The sequence below is a fragment of the Ammospiza nelsoni genome, chromosome 9, assembly GCF_027579445.1.
Source record: "Ammospiza nelsoni isolate bAmmNel1 chromosome 9, bAmmNel1.pri, whole genome shotgun sequence".
In the NCBI taxonomy this organism is placed as follows: domain Eukaryota; kingdom Metazoa; phylum Chordata; class Aves; order Passeriformes; family Passerellidae; genus Ammospiza; species Ammospiza nelsoni.
Genome location: NC_080641.1, coordinates 29,813,573 through 29,830,462, shown reverse-complemented (window position 1 = coordinate 29,830,462; position 16,890 = coordinate 29,813,573). Strand labels below are relative to the sequence as shown.

Here is a 16,890-nt window from a genome sequence, read left to right as displayed (position 1 = left end):
CCTCAGTGCATTTCCATTTTGTTACTCTCCATGTTCTAAGAACCTTAAAAACACAAACTGCTTCTGGCAGAGGACTGAATTTGATTTATTAACTCTGAATTCAATGTGAGGAATGAATATGCATCCTCAAATTCACTAATGTTGCACAATGCCTTGATAACAGGCCTGAAAATCTTGGCAGATGAAATTCTGTTTTCAAAAACGGCACAGAATTTGGAGCACAATTTTTTTTTTTTTTTTTGCAAATATGGCTCTTTTGTACTTGTATCACCTCTTAAAACAACACGTAGGGGTAATGTCCTCAAGGCATCTACACAAGTTTTTTTTAAAGAATGGTTCCTTTAAAGTATTTTAGTGATCAAAGATTTATGCACCTTGTATGGAAAGAAAAAGCACAGGCAAAAAAAACTACCCAAGAATGTGTCAGAAGATCATATAGCAAATTTCTCATATCTTCAAACAGAAAGACAAAAGCCTGGAGATGGAATGAAACAAAAAGAATACTGTTCCTTGCCAATGAAGTAATGGCTCTCTGTCCAAATACATTCCCTATGAAAACAACACTGAATATTTTAAGTCTTGAAAGTTTATTGTAAGAACATCATCATGAATTTGAGGGATAGAGTAAGTAGTAAAAGCTCGTGAAACACAAGATGAAAATTCAAGCTAGGCACCCTAGACTCCTGTAGATGAAGGTTTCACTTCTGCCTGAAATAACTGAACTAACCTGCAGTTAAATTTTTCTGATTATTTTCAGCCTAGAAGAAAAACAAAGGCCTGTAGAAAAAAACCCCAAAGTAAATAAAAGTCAATTCCATTTTCCATCTTCTTTTCAGAACACCCAGAGCTGTGGCCAAATCAGAAGATTTAATGCAATAGATACATCATGGTCAACGTGCTAAAGAAAGCTCTGCTGGACTACACTTGTGAGGACTCAAGCTGCCCTGCAGCTACTGCCATTTGTTATGTGCCTTGTGTTCAACCAGAGCAGTGCTGTGTGTCGGGAAGTAAACAAAAAAGGAACATTGCATGTTGAAAAGCACTAAGCAGATCATGCTAATGCTGCCAGTGCAATGGCTGCCAGGATGTTATAGAAGCAGGTATGAAGATTTGCATTTTAATTCCTCATCTTCCCATGGTGCCTCTTCCCACAGAGCACACCCCCAAGTTGCCAGAAGAGCCTCTGAGGGGAGCTGACTCCTTTTTTGGAACCCTTTCCCTCCCAAGGCTGCTGCTCTCTGTGCTAAACATAACAGCACTGGTGATGCACTGAACAGCAGTGAAATTTCAGCTGCTCCCACCTACGGTGTGAGTAGACACACAACCCAGAAAACTAACCTATAAAAGCTGATTGTTCATCCCATCTTGTGCACCAGTGGATTCCTGGCTGCAGCAGCAAGGATGTGGATCAGGCCAGGTGCATCTGCACCCATCCACACCTCCTCTAGTGACAGTGCAGACCTCTCCTTGTTGAGGCAGCATCTGCCACGGGAGGCTGCTATTCTGAAGGCACCTACCAACGGGCGCTACTTCATATGAAAAAGGACCCCTGCAAACTAAAATGTTTTTGGGGACCAGAGTTAATTAACTATTATCTAGAGCTGTCTGAATGAAATCCAGAGCAGTGTGTCTCAAGTATAGCCCAGTGCTGCTCCAGAACACCATGGTCAATAAGCTGTGATGGACATGCAGAACCACCTCACTTTAGAGTGGTCTTAAACAGGCTGAAATTAATGAGGGGAAGCTCAAATGGCAGAGACAGAATTAGGAACCATCATTTGGCTCAAGCCATTCAGACCAGTCCATGTTAAATAAAAATGAGATGAAGAGGAAAGCAAGGCCACTGTCTAAGCTCTCCTGCAGGAAGCTGCACAGTGTGTTACACACATGCAGCCTGGCCATGTTCAGACTTCTCACCAGATCTGTAGACGCTGAGAGACAAGGGGCTTCTCAGCTGCTCTAGATCCAGTGTGCAGCCCTGAAAACAACAGGCTTGCCCCTGAAGTTAGGGAATGCAGCAGATGCAGTGCCTGTGTTAGCACTTGCAATACAGCAGCACCAGGGCTCTGCTGACCCCAAGCACAAGCTGACCCTTACCAGGCAAACCCCACAACACCAAGCACTTACCTGTGATTTTGTCTCTCACGAGCTTGCAGGATTCGATTTCACCAATGCTCCCGAAGAGACTCCTGAACTCCTCCTGGGTCATGTTCTGGGGTAAATAGTTGACTATGAGGTTGGTTTTGCTGTCATCTGTAGCAGCCCCTGTCTGCATGGGGGAAGGGCAGTTTCTACTGTTGCTGGAGGGTCCATTGGTTGTATTGGAAGTAGGGCCATTCGACACCTGAGGCTCCATGGTGCTAATTATCTACAGCAAAATAAGAGAAAGGGGAAAAAAAAACCACCCTTAAGTTTCATAGATACAATAGCTATTTTTAAAGATACTCACAAACGAATGAGTAGGTAGCATTCATGGCCAATTTAGATACTTCAACAAAAAAACCCGGCTTGATTCCTCTGTTATTGTTGCAAAGTAGGTCATGCTAGTCTTTGGCTGTGAGCATATACTAAGATGCAGTTAAAAAAACCTTTTTTTGTTAATGCGAAGCTGATTTCTGCTTTCATCACGCAGCCATTTTCACAAATGTAAATTTAAACCACATAAATTTAATTATAATTTAAGGTAATAATCATAATTAAAATTATAGTTCCATTAAATCAGATGAAGTAAGTGTATGGCTCTATATGAAAAGGTAAAATATTTTACCTATTTAATAACTGTATCACAGAGTGCAATGACAACAACATTAACCAGGCACAGTCAATCTGCACCATGTCGTCACTCAGCTTGCCTTCAATTAATAAACTTGGTGTCCCAAGACATACCATTGACTGGTTCCAGTGATGACCTATATTCTCCACATATATTTTCCACTAATGAACTGACATGTCTTTAAATAATAGAGCCCTGCATTTGCAATCTTCACAGATACAAAGGTCTTCAGATATTTACTATAATCAAAAAGGTTTAATCAAAGAAAGGCTTATCAGGCACAGGTGAAGGCTGCAATTATAACAAGCACATCTGTCTTGAAACAGAAATCTCCAATTTTCACCGAAGAGACTTAAATAGACCTTTCCAAAAAACGACAAAAGCTTAACAAAGTGTGTTGCAGGACAGTAGCCCCATTGTCACCAGTGTCACCCATCACGTGAGCAAAGCTGCCTGCATGTTTATCTGCAGAACACAAGTTTTCATCCCAAAACTGCACAGGCAGACAAAGGAAGCAGAAAAACCTGGGTACTTCGAGCTTTTTCTATATAATTTGCCTCTACTGTGGGTTCTAGCCCACCTTCACTGTCCCCAGTGCTGCCAAAGGAAGGGACAGCTTAGCCTCAGTTCTGGATAAATTGAAGCAACACAAATGGTGGCTCTTGCTGCCTGCTGTGAGGTTTGTGATGTGCAGCTTCACTGGAATCGAAGATCATCCCTCAGATGGGCTCAGCTTCTCTCCACCAGAGAGTCAGTGATGCAAACTGCTGCCCCAGGCAGGAGATTCCACTGCCCACGGACAGCACGGGAGAACAGGGGGCTAAGGCACAACACACTCTGAACCTGGTATTCTGCCGATCCTGTAATTATTATAATTACTCAAGACTTAATTTGCTTTCTTTTTTAAATCCAGGGATGTACATATTGTGACAAATTAGGCCTGTAATTCAGGAGGATGGGGACACACACACCCCCCAAAAAAGGGGTGTCAATTCTAAAATTAACTGCATGAGGGTGGCTCAGAGTCTAAACAGGTTATATTCTGGCCATGTCTTTTTTTTTAATTGAAACGCTTCAGTGTTAGTTTAATGCCTCATTTAGGAAATAACCCTCTTTTTTATCAATGGAAATAAGTTTTGAATTACCATTATTTTTATTATCAAGCCCAGGAATAGCTACTTGGTTTAACAGCTTTTAAATAAAAAGAAGCCTTGCCACATTGTGCTTAACAGAGATGCCTTAAAACCACACAGCAGAATCATTTTGAAAATAAACTGCACAAAAATAGTCACTTCTTGAAAGACATGGGCACATCCAAACCAGAATCCCCCTGCCAATTTTACCAGCCACGTGGCACCAAGTACTGCCGGCATCCTTGGCCAAGCTGTGCCAGCCCCACACGCTCTTCCTTCAAGATTCCCCCTTCTACCCAGCATCGGCCATACTCCCTTCCCTTCTCCAAGCTAATTCCACCCATGTATTTACTCACACGTACTACTTAAACGCTTCAGATGCTGCTAAATCTGTTTAGCTCGGGATTCCAGCTGGAAGATCATCCTTTGATCTCCGCACCTCCGCGACCCCACGGCTCCGAGCTCCGCCAGCAGCCGCTGCGGGGCCGGGGTTCGCACCCCAAGGCGGCCGCGCTCCCGCTCCGCACAGCCCGCTCCTACGGCCTGCACCCGCAGCCACCCGGCCGAAATCTGGGGGAGAAAATCCCAGTTCCGACGCCAAGGCACAGTGAGAGGGTGAGTGAAGCAGCTGACATGGTTAACGGCAGCTTCCCGCCCGCCTTTACATCACAGGACCGTATTCTTCCCAATGCAAAACCCCACAAGATGAGCTGCGGTTTTAGGGACTGATCCTGCCCCCCTGGAGCCAGCAGGGACAGCACACCTCTGGTTTCAGTTTCAGCAGAAGCAGGACTTCAGCACCACTCACCGAGGAAGGTACAGCATCTATTATTAGCAACAGACTCAAAAGCTATCTATAGTTCCCCGCGGTAGACAATAACCCTGGATCTTTTTAAAATCTGTGAAAGAAAACAAAATTCCTAACTGCTTGGTGTCCTACTTAGGCATTTTGCAAAAGGTTTTTAGTTAAATTTTCAGCATTCATACTTTCCCCACCAAGCAAAGGAACAGAATTCAACCCAAGACATTTAACACATTCAGAACATTAAGAGTAAGCTGCTCGGTAAAAATCTGTTCCTGAACAAGTACATTTCCTCATATACTTCAAAGTATCTTGGCATAAACTGATTTTGCACCAGGTGCCAGGTTTTCTTTCTAGTTATTCTCAACTTCAATTAGGTTTTCCTGATTATTTAATAGTAGAACGGAAAACCAAGGCACTTATTTGCCCTTCAAATTATTGCCAAGTCATAGGTTACTGAAAATCCATTTGCTATACACATATTAAAAAAAAGATAATGGATAGAGAGAGATGTTGAAGAATTATGAAAAGCATTTCTGATAAAGGACTTCAGATTTTTTTTTTTACTGCATAATTTTAAGTCTCCATTTACAGAGTGATTTCTGTGCAAAGCAGTTCTGTAGCAGAGCTGGCGTTCGAAGCTCTCACAGGCACAAAGGAATAACACTTCAGGTGTGCGTTCTGACTCCTGCCATGAATAGAAACTCACATTAATTAACGGTAACCAAAAGGGAAGCCCTGGCTCTCCTCCCCAGACATTTGGTCCTGTCCCCGACACGCCCGAAGCTCAAACCCCGGGCAGAGTTCAGTGTGCATGCCCTGGGATGTTTATTGTCAAGCACTGGCTTTAATATTAAGTAGCTGTTGATTCCACATCAGTCAGCACATTACATAAGAGGAATATTATTTATTCAAATAGATTTCAACATGACAGTCGCTGTATGTTTTTTTTTTCCTCTATGCACAACACTAAGATTTAAATTTTTAATTCAATACCTGTACCACAATGTGAGTATTTTTAAAATCAATACTCCAGTTTCTAGGGCACACAGTTAACTTTGTGTTTTAATTACTGGTAATAATTTTTTTAACGTACAGAAAAGTATTGGGCTGCAATTAAATTCTACCAAAATACCCAAGAAAGCTCTAAGTCAGCCTAACTCATCAAGGATACATCTGGATATAGGCAAAACAAATGTTGAAAATTCAAGAGTGACTTAACACCTATGTTATTTTTTTTAAAAACAAAATACACTGTTATCCCTGAAGGTATTCTTATACCTCCATAAGCAAGTAAATTCAGCAATATCTGTGCTCTGAGCAATATCTCTTTTTGTAGACCTTTTCTGACCCAATTTAGGCAGTTACTACCGGTCCTGAAATATTATGGTGCAAATGTCATGTGTGATGACAGTCACATGCTACTGGTATAAAGAAGCATTTTATTTTTTGGGGGCAATAACTTGCCAAACTCCCAATACTGCCATATGATACTCTATATATAGGGTAATAGCATCTTTGAGGAATAAACTGCAGTTATAGCTAACAGACATTTGATCATTTAGCCACCAATATTCTAATGCTGACAAATACTATCTGTGGTAGAATTCCAACACTGATTTAGTAAGTTACATGTTTCAAATTGTGCATGTATTTCATCAGACTCCTGTTTTAAAAAAATGACCATATCCTGGTGTGCTACTTTTCTCACTATGGTAATGTATCAGCAAAGTATGAGGTATTTTAGTTTGACAGATTTCACAAATAAATGCTTTGGGGAAGACAACAGAAGCTTTGCCAGTGTTTTGCAAAACACTGCTTACCAAAAGGCTTGGTATAAACCTCTCCCACAGAGTATCTGCCACAAATACCCATTAGAGCTACTCCTACATTACTAATGTTTCAGAAATACTTCCATCACATCTCCATTGTTTTTTCAATTAATTCAACTAATTTCAATTTATTCCTGCTAAAATATTAGCTCCAACAATAACGCAAAAAATACCTGTATGTATAAACAGAACTATTACAATTACCAACTATTACAAGCTGGAGTAACTGACACTAATCTTCACTTATTACAGTAAATGTGTGACATCCATCTACCATTACAAAGCACAGTTAATGAATCATTTGGAAAACTACCCACAGACTAAGACAGCCTTATCTCCCTATTGCATGCATAAGCAATAGCCAATGGCTTGATAAATGTAAATATACATTTTTTATATTTACAAAATTCCTTCTCAGCAGTCTAAAAGAAGGGCTGCATGTTGAACTGAGGCTTTCACATATGTACAGCAAAAGGAGCTTGCATTCAGCAAATAGCCAGCATCCATTCCTCCTGTCTGAATTATGTATACTCTACTGACCATAGTCCACAATAAACAAACTAATTTTGTATGTATTAAAAAAAAAATATCACAAAAAATCTTAAGTATTATTTACAGGCACTAAAGAGGAGTATTTCTAAACACACCAGAAGCAATCTCCTCCTAAAATCAAAATCTGAAAAAAATTCTAAACCCCAGAAAATTCATGCAGACATATCCATTTTGAGGACTCAGAAGTCAAAAAGTTAGCTATGAATAATGAACTGTTCACAGCACCTAAATGCCAAGAAAAAAGATCATGGCAAATTACACCTCATGAAGAATTCATGAGGTCTAATTTTATATTATTTCTAAGTGTTCATTAATGAACAAACTCAGAACATTTTCCCATAAAAAAGAGTTTAGATAAATAATGCAAAGCTCTTACTTTATCTAAAAAAGCTCTTTAATTAGCATTGCAAGTTGTTTGCTTTTACAAGTGAAAACAAATGGTGCCATGGCAGAGGTCCCACAGCCATCTCGTGAAAAACGATGACAAAAGAAGAAACAAACAAAACCTCTCAAAGAAAATAAATGTAGATTCACAAAGGTTTCCCTCATACAATGAGGGAAAAGGCTTTAACTCCCTGCATATCTGCTCTTTTGAATGGAAGTCAGCACAGTACAAGTCTGTTCCCCCAGAAGTTTTCTGCAGGTGAGAAAATCCCCATTTACAGGGGCTGCTCGACCAGCCCATGCACAGCCTTGCCATCTGCTGAGCCATGAATAGCCATGCCAAAGCCAGGAGGCTGATCCATGGGCGTGGAGCACAACACACAAACACATCCAGGCCCCTCAGCCCTGCTCCAGCCCAGGAACCCCAGCCCAGTTTAAAATGCACCAGACTGCTACTTGCTCCATGAGGATTTAGCACATTTTTTCACAGAATGAGGCACTGGATCACAGAATGTTCAGGACACATCATGCCACCTTCCCATCAGAGTGTTAAAGGAAAAGAACATAAAGTGATTTTAAGCATTCCTTGGTTCAAAACCACAACTGCAGCCAGAGCAAGAAGCAGGTGCACCTGGACCACACGTGGGCTTTTTCTTAAGTGACCTCAGGAGCAGCAAGTGATGCTCTGTGTGCAGCTCCAGTACAGATTCTCTTAACTGTAACAACTGTCAGATTTCACTGTCAACTACATTTTTATTAAAGCTTACGTACTGCACAACTAGACTTTGCTATTATTTACCTAATAAATACATCATGAACATGAAATAAAGGGGGGAAATGAAGCTTTTTAGTCTATCTGCCTGGAGGCAAACCCAATACCCCAGAAACAAATCATTATCTAACCCTCCGTATTTTGACATGTTCCCCACTCACACACACTTCTACATGCTACCTTCCTTGGAGTAAAAGTCACATTTAATATTTTAAATATAGAAACAGCTGAAAGTCTCAGCTCAGAAAACTGGCAATCTCTGGCTCTCATGGCACAGATACAGCCGTCTTAACTTGCTTTCAGAGTGAGCTGCACTCAGGTTGAAATGGCGTTCAAACACTTTCAGCAAATTCACATTTATGGTGCCACAATAATTGTGCAGAGCACAAAAATGATCCAAATGGAGACAACAAATGCATTCATTTTAAGATGCAAGCCTCAGTTCAAATAAAGGAGAAAATTATTTTCTTTAATAGCTAAATTTATCCTGAACCAGTCCATAATAAGCTATTTCATGAATATGCTAAACCAAAATATTCTGTCCCCAGTCTGCAGTGAAATGAAAGCAAAGTTTAGCGGCAATATTACTTGTTATCACTGCAGTGCCTGAAGGTCATAACCCACAGCAGCACCAAGTTGAGCTGTACAAATGGGCAGTAAGGCAGGGACTGCTGCTCTACCAACACAGTGACAAAAAGCAGGCAAAACCTGTTACTTTTTATTCCAGATTTCACAGAAGCGAAATAAAAGTCAAACCAGATGAAAGTATCTAAGCAAACTGCTGAAGTTACACAGGAAGCTGTGACAGCCCTGTAATGCACCACCCTACCCTCAAACCTGGCCCACTGATAAGATACCATTCCTAACAACCTATTCAAAAAGAAAACCAATATAATAATGATGCACTAAAACTACAGGTTTTTTGAGAGTTTCAGATGTCTTCTGTTCCTACAAAGATATGGGCTCTACAGTTTTGTATTTGATTTTAAGAACAAAAGGGAATGAGTAGGCAGCAAAAAGTATGCACCAAAATAAGTTGCAACTATTTCAACATCAACAGCTACTAGTTGAGCAGTAGGGGAAAACACTCCTGGAACTACACATCCAGTAACTACACTGAAGACAGGAACAAAGGCACCATACCATATACTTGGCATAATCTCTTACTCTTCCTGCAGGTACTCTGGGGTTAAGAAATTGGAGGAGGAGAGCTACAATTATCATTCATAGAGCTCAGCACTCTGCAAAGCTCAGAGGAAACACACAGGACTGGGGAGCAGGTGCACAGACAAGCACTCCACGCACAGCAGTTTCTGGGAAGCAGAAATGGCACATTTATAAGGACAACCATGTTTGTCCAGAAGCAGAATATAGTTATAATTCTGTGTTGTGTATTACCTCAGCTCACAAAATATGAGATGCTTTATGAACTTCTACTGAGCTTTACTTTGAACTATTTCCAGCTTTTTCTTTGCCTCTTGCAAAGATTATCGGCAACTATGCCTGTTGGAAACATCAGAGGTGCTTGGCTCTATTCTTCAGTGTTCTCCCAGTATCTTATTGAAGCCCACAGCAACAGCACTTGGGAGATGGTAAGGAAGAAAGTGGTGTAATAGGTGCTGGGCACAGAAGTTCCCTTCTGTCTCTGGATCAGGGTCGTCCTTTTCATTAAGACAAACTGACTTTTGGAATGCCAGCCAGTTATCCCCTGGTTTATTTAGAATGGTTTCACCAGCGTATATGATAATTTCTACCATTAAATGCAATTCAGACAGGAAGAGGCAGGAAAACATAACCTTGACTTCGCAGCATTCAAACACGACTCTGGAACACAGCTTTGGAGAAAGGCATCACCGAAAACACCAGGAGAGGAAAAAGGATGTGTCCTATTAGATGAGGGACCCAACCAGCTCAGGTTAAAAACCCCTACAACCACTTGCATCCACAGACCACAACAGAGGCTGGTGGCAGGGCTGTGTCCTACTTGTGTCCTGGGACAGGCCACCAGTGGCTCCAGCCCACCCGCGTCTCTGGGGGTCACCCGCCGCCTCTGCTCAAAGGGCTGCGCTATTTTTGGACTGAAATAAAGACAACACGGTCAGGCTTTCACTTCTGAAGGAACATCTATTTCTTCTTCAATCGCACTTCTACTTCTGCCAAATTCATACCAGGCAACCCGGTGCCTAAAATTTTACAAGGGCTTTATTTCAGTAATTTCATCATTCCAGATTGCTTCTTATTCCCTCCTGTCTTTTCACTGAGGCTACTACTTGCTCTCTCAAGACTCATATGAAGGCTAAAGGAATAAAAAAAAAAAATCAAGTCTCAGCAAAAAGAGCTCTTTGATTGACACTCCAAGCCAAAATTTGATGAAACCATCTTCTTTCTCCATGGGCTGCAGATATTAGATACCACGAAGGCAAGAGGTCTCCCAGTGACGGCACTGTCCTTCTTGAAAAAGAGACTGTGACTAACAGAAACCATGTTTGAAATAAGTGTTAACAGGGTGATAAAAAACCAGATATACCAACAAAAACACTAAGGACATGAGAAAAACTGAAATACTGAAGAGGGTCTCTCAAAAGCCTACATATTAGACAGTAAGAACGTGGAAGAGATCAACACTTAAGACATTCTCAGTCTAAAGGACATGCAGCCTAAAAATACACTGAAATGAAAGCAAAGGAAATTGAGAGTCTTTTTATATTTCTGGTTACTTTCTGAATTTTATTTTTAGCTCAGTTTTGTTTCCTAATCACTACTTACTTGTTTGGTTTACTGACTCTATTACTGAGTTATATATTGCTAATCTGTAACTGAATTCTATTACTGACTTGGGAATATGTATGTGGCACTGTGTACTGACGCACAGATTCCCACGGGGACGTACATGTTCATAAAGAAGCAGACAGCTGCAAGTCTTCAGCTGCTGTAGACCTGTCACAATTCCACTTTATGCTTTTTTCCCTTTAAGAAAATAATCTAGAATCATTTGCAACCCCAGAGTTTAGTCAGTGAAACCTGTGTCATGAGCCATACTGAAACCTAAAAGCATCCACTTACCAGAAGGCAAAGCAAAGCAAGGACAGTGCAGGCTCTCCGTGAAGCCTAGGAACATCCAACCCCCCACTGCTGTTATTTCTACTGAAGTTCTAGAAACAAAAAGCTACAATTTTCAGAAGCCCTTAAGCAATTTAATATTCATTAAAGTTCACTGCAATAGGATTTCAGCTCCTAAGCCATAAGCTCTTCTGAAAATGTTGCCCATGTATTTTTCATGCAAAGCCAGGCTTCTATTAGGCAGGAATGGATGGCTTAGTGAAACACACAACCCAACCAAGATGTTTTAAGGCTCTGTCCTCAACAGGATGTTAATGAAGACACACTGCTAAATGCAATTAGGAAACACTAATCAACATGTGTACATCTCAACTGCTGGCAACAGCATCTCTATGGATACTGCAGCTTGCAGGTCTAAGCGAGACAGACCCCAAAATAGAAACTATGATGTTCAGCTAAGTCCTATCTCCATCATAAGAAATGTTTGCCTGCTGCAAGCTATCGGTATTTCTCTTAAAACTTAACCAGATGAAAAATAACAAAGAAATTTACATCTTTACCACAATTCACCTGCTAGTCTACAGCTCTGTATCACACTAGCATTGCTTATGGAAATAACCTTCTCATAAAACATAAGCATTCTTACTTCTGTAACATACCTATGGTAGATAAAGTTACAATGAATTATTGAAAATAATATGCCATCACCACCTTAATGAAAGTGAGTGGATAATAGAAATTTTAAGTTTGAGAAGCTTCTGGGAGCAAAATAATCAGAAATCACCTTTGAGAGAACAGAGGTAGCTGTTTACTCAGATGGTCTCACAAAGCTACCTACAAAATGGCTTAAATGAGTATAAGTTTTAAAGTACTGCATGGGATAAATATCTCAGTAATGCTTAAATTCAAACAATCTCATGCATGAAAGCATCTATGCTAAACTCAAAGACTTATTAGAGATTAGGAATATATTCTTCATCAATAAAGGACAAAATATCAAGGACATATCTGTCACAGGTCAGGCTGACAGATCCTTATGTTCTATCCTAGACAAACTATTAATCTCTGTACTACAGAAGAGAAGCATGCCACGGGCCAAACCAAACACCTTCCTTAATAAATGTAAATGAACAAACATACCCTGAACAGCAAGAAATTAAAAATGTACCAAAACTCCTCTTCAAAAGCTGAGCAGACCTTATGGATAACAAACCAGTGGTTCAAATAATTCTGCTCAAGCACCCAATGGGAGCCCTGCCAAGCTCAGTCCCTGCTCAGGCTCAGGTGCTTGGGGACAAGGGGGAACACAGACCACCCCAGCTGTCCTGACTCCAAGCCCCACAAATGACATTTCACTTAGACATCAAAAAGTAACTGGAAATACAACATCGACTATTAGAGATCAGCAGGGGGAAAGGTCCTAAGAGCCTAAACACACAGGAACTAATGCTTGAGTATTAAAAAAGCCAAAGCAACCAAGTTACTGTCCTCTATTGGCTGTGCTTTCCTTAAAGCACACAGCGGCCACAGGCAGGCGCTTTAAACCTGGAGCTGGATCCACTTCCATCCATTTCACCTCAGACAGGCTGGTGACAGAAGTCACACTGTCACTATTAAAACGACCACACCAGCCAAGCACCCTGGCCATGGAGGCACTCAGCCCCAGTGTCCTGGTCCAGCCTGGTGCTGAAATGCTGGAGGAGAACGTGGCTCCCCCAGCAGCCGCATCAGCTACGCACGGCTGCAAAGCTCCTTGATCACCTCAGAGAGCATCACACAAGTAACATTCACTTGTGCACTTAGCAAAGACTAACGATGGAAATTAAACTCAATTTCTATCTGAGCATTTACATTTGCGAGCACTTCTTTCAGTAGTTGGGTGATGACAAGCACAGACAATAAAAAAAGGATTCTAAAAATACACTACTCTTTTCCCCTGGATTAGTATGTCTACAGTTAAATATAAACTGTGCTCTATAAATTATCAAACACAATGTCAAATTCTGAAGTGCTCTCCGGAATCTCTCACAGAGCACACGAAATACAGAATGATAATTCTGTCCTGGCCCAGTTAGGCTAAAGAACAATATGCTACTGTGCTGGATCAGAGTTAGCTCCTATCAACGGCCACACTAAAAATGGCCACAGCCACCACCGTAGCTGCACACTGAATTTTTCAGGACCCTCCGCGTCAAGCAGAGTTAATTCCCTGAACAGCTGCTCTCACAGGAAGGGAATCGACAGCAACATTGTCACAGTATAGCTGGCACAGGCATATTAGGAAGAATTTCCAGTATTCATGCTTTCTGCTAAAAATCAACTTCCCCCTACTCATCTACTGCCAGTAACTTCATTTGGAACAAAGATATATTTGAACTATTTTTATTTAAGAAGCATTTATTTACATACATTATTACTTCTACGGAGTCGTGACTGTGCCTTGTGCTTTACAGAAATAACATCTTTGCCCACAAGATCTTCTGCACATAGTAAAGGAAAAAGTCGCCGACCACCATTAAAAGATTAAGGAGGACCAACAGAAGATTAATACAAGGACTGCAATTAACAGTCACATTTATAAACCCCTCAGGCAGGCAGAAAAGCCAAATACTCCAAATACCTCTGATCCCCAAAGCAGAAAGTGTTAACACTCCACCACAGTGTAGTGACTTAAATACGGGTTATTTCATGCCGTTGAGTCATGAATTTCATGTTATCTAACATTAAACTGCTGCTGACTATGGGTGTCTATTTATCAGCTGAAGGGGACTGAAAAAAGGCCTGGCCTCCCCTCCATATTAGCACTCGACTCTTCAAAAAGGTTTGTATTTTGCCCATGTAGTTTTTTATGACCCTCTAATCAGAACTACTAGAACCAGGTTGACTTCCACACACACCAAGCACTTCATAGACATCAAGAGTCTTTTAATTAATCCATGTATTAACCAAAAAAACCCTCATTGTCAAGCCTTCCAATGAACTTCTGTCTAGCAATAATAATTCCCAAACTCACAAACGCCAGTTTTGCTGTTAAGAACAGTAGAGAAACAAGGACTTCTAGCAACTGTCCTGACCAGCAGTAGCAGAAATCCCATGTCCTTGCTGGGCAATTAGACATAACATTACAAGAGGAGGCAGTTCTCCTTCAGTTATAAATTCTGAGTAAATTGTTGTCTTTGCTGGTTTTCTAGAATGCAACCATGAGAGATTCTTAAAAGGAAGAAAAGCAAGAAGGACACACGTCCTTCATCCCTCATGTCTCTACAAAGCCTTTTCAACAGCACTCAGCCTGGCAGAAAATACTTGGGAAGTGCTCAGGAAACCACTCAGCCTCTCCAAAGGGGACTGCATGCAACTACAGGCCAACAGGTAGGACCGGGGCACAGTTACCTGCTCCAGCAGCAACCTTTAGGGGCCTCTACATGGGGATCAGGTGGGACCTTCTCTCCGCGCGTCCCTCAGGAAGCGAAACCCGCGGAAGCGGTTTGGGGTTCCGTGCGCGGCTCGGCGAGCGCCGCCAGGTGCGCGGCGGCGCTGAAGGGCCGGCGCTACTGGAGAGGCTCCAGTGGCGCTGCTGCCCTCTGCCAACATCACTTACGTGGGCACGGATGCGTTACGTGGGGAACCTTCTCGAAGCACTGCAAGCGAGAGCCACCTCCCATAGTCACGGGCGTCTGCTTTGAAACAAACACACGTTATCGCGCCACCTTCAGCTCCAAGGGTCCCCAGCGCTCCAAAGCCACCAAATGTCACCGCCCTGACGCCGAAAACACGCTGGCGTACGGCTCCAGACTGGGAAGACTACCAGCAGCAGTATACGGAATTTTATAGCAATTAGAGAAGTTTAAAATTAAAAGAATAAAATAAATGAAAGCTTATTTTCCCCCAGAATTCAAGGACGAATAATTTCCCATCACAACAGCAATGCTGACGCAACTGTGCGTGCCTTAGCAACGAAGGCGTACTACAGCATTTTCTATACATCATGCCTCTAAATATTGTCAAAGCCAGGTTCGTATCTTACACTCTGCAACTACATCTCATTTCCAGAGAGGACACACAAAGGTTTAGCTATCCTTTATTTTAAATATTTTCATAATATGCCGTCTTTTCTCCCCATTTAATTGACAATTCCTAACTGGTTCTCAGCATTTCTTGACTTGTACAGATTTTCTCAGCCATTGAGGTGAGAGTCCTCATGAAAGGCACTGTCAAGGGTAGAACAATAGGTAAGATGGGCTCTCCACTTCCTCCCTACTTTTTGGGGCTCGCAATAACGCATCAGGAGCTCCATTAGGGCACACAGATTTTCACTACAGAAAATAAAGCTCAACCTAATATTGCTGAGCTAATTCATAATGAATTCATGCAAGCAATGTAAATGCTAGAAATAAGACAATGTTAAGCAATTCCAAGAATTAACTGCATTCTTACTATAATCTCATCTGAGAGTATGTAATTTCTAACACTGATGTTCCAATGCTATTGCAAACTCTGAATATTTAAATGAGTAAACAACAAACAAAAGGTCTCATCTTCAGTGCCCCAAGCTATCATCCAAAACTAGTTATAATTAAAGGTGTGAACAACGGAGTAACAAACCTGCAAAGTCAAGGTTCTGAGAAATTAATGGGCATCACACCACTGCACCAGTTCAAATTTATCACTCATTATCTCCCTGACTAGCACAGTGCTGTTTCACATATTAGTGCCTCCTTTCCTGCCTTTTCTAGATGGCTAATTTTATACAATTACTGCCTCTGACACACTGAGACCTTTTCTCCCCCCTTTCTTCTTCTTGCTGTAAAGCTAGTGACCTACAAAAGCCCCTTGCACCTAAAATATTCCAGTATTTAAAAAAGTAAAGACTGATCATTTCACGGGAAAAGCAAGCAAGGAGTCTCTAAGTATCAGTTTCTCCAACCTCTTCCTTTTACATTATCTCAAATGGTTAAACATACCCCAAAGCTAAGGCGAGGTACAGATACCCTTTACAGATAGATTAAATCCTAATAAAACAGGCTATCAATCATACTTGTTGAATTGCAACACTGCCCTCCTCTTCAGAAAGTTCTTTAGAAAATTAAAAATGTGTCTTCTTTTAAAGTTGCACCAAGTCCTAGACCGCTGGCAACTAGACATTTACAGAAACAGTTGGGAAGTGTTACCTTACACAAATGTCCTTTCCCTCCTCATGCAAATCCCAGCGTTTTCCTTTACATCCATTCAATTGGGAAAGGAAGATACACATGCACAACCACACACACAAATACACACGTACCCATCTCTTCCTCCACCCTACACAGAAAGGAAAAAAGCAAAAGAAGGAGTGCAAGGGGGAGGGGTGACTTTCCACCACAGATTAGTGAATTTTGCAAAATCTGGCCTATCCCTTAGAGAGGTACCATGCTTCTTAACATCACCTCACTTATAATAAAACTGTTTGTGCCCACTTGTCCCCCAAAACCCCAATGACATTGAAAAAATACTGCATTGCAGTATTTGCCAGTGCATCGGAGTGTATCCAGTTAGCTGTCCCACAGACAAACAAATGTACATTTTAATGTGTCCAGGCATGTAAA

At 41.4% G+C, this 16,890-nt stretch overlaps 1 protein-coding gene across 6 annotated transcripts in view; it reads right to left on the bottom strand.

Annotated features, from left to right (window-relative positions):
• The window catches only part of ELAVL4 (ELAV like RNA binding protein 4), an 81,026-nt gene that overhangs the window by 40,172 nt on the left and 23,964 nt on the right, over window positions 1-16,890 (bottom strand). For all 6 annotated transcript variants that reach the window (XM_059477903.1, XM_059477899.1, XM_059477904.1 and 3 more), the window contains exon 2: window positions 2,128-2,368. In XM_059477903.1, the coding sequence (XP_059333886.1) occupies window positions 2,128-2,368 (241 nt within the window). The remainder of the gene's footprint in view (window positions 1-2,127; window positions 2,369-16,890) is intronic.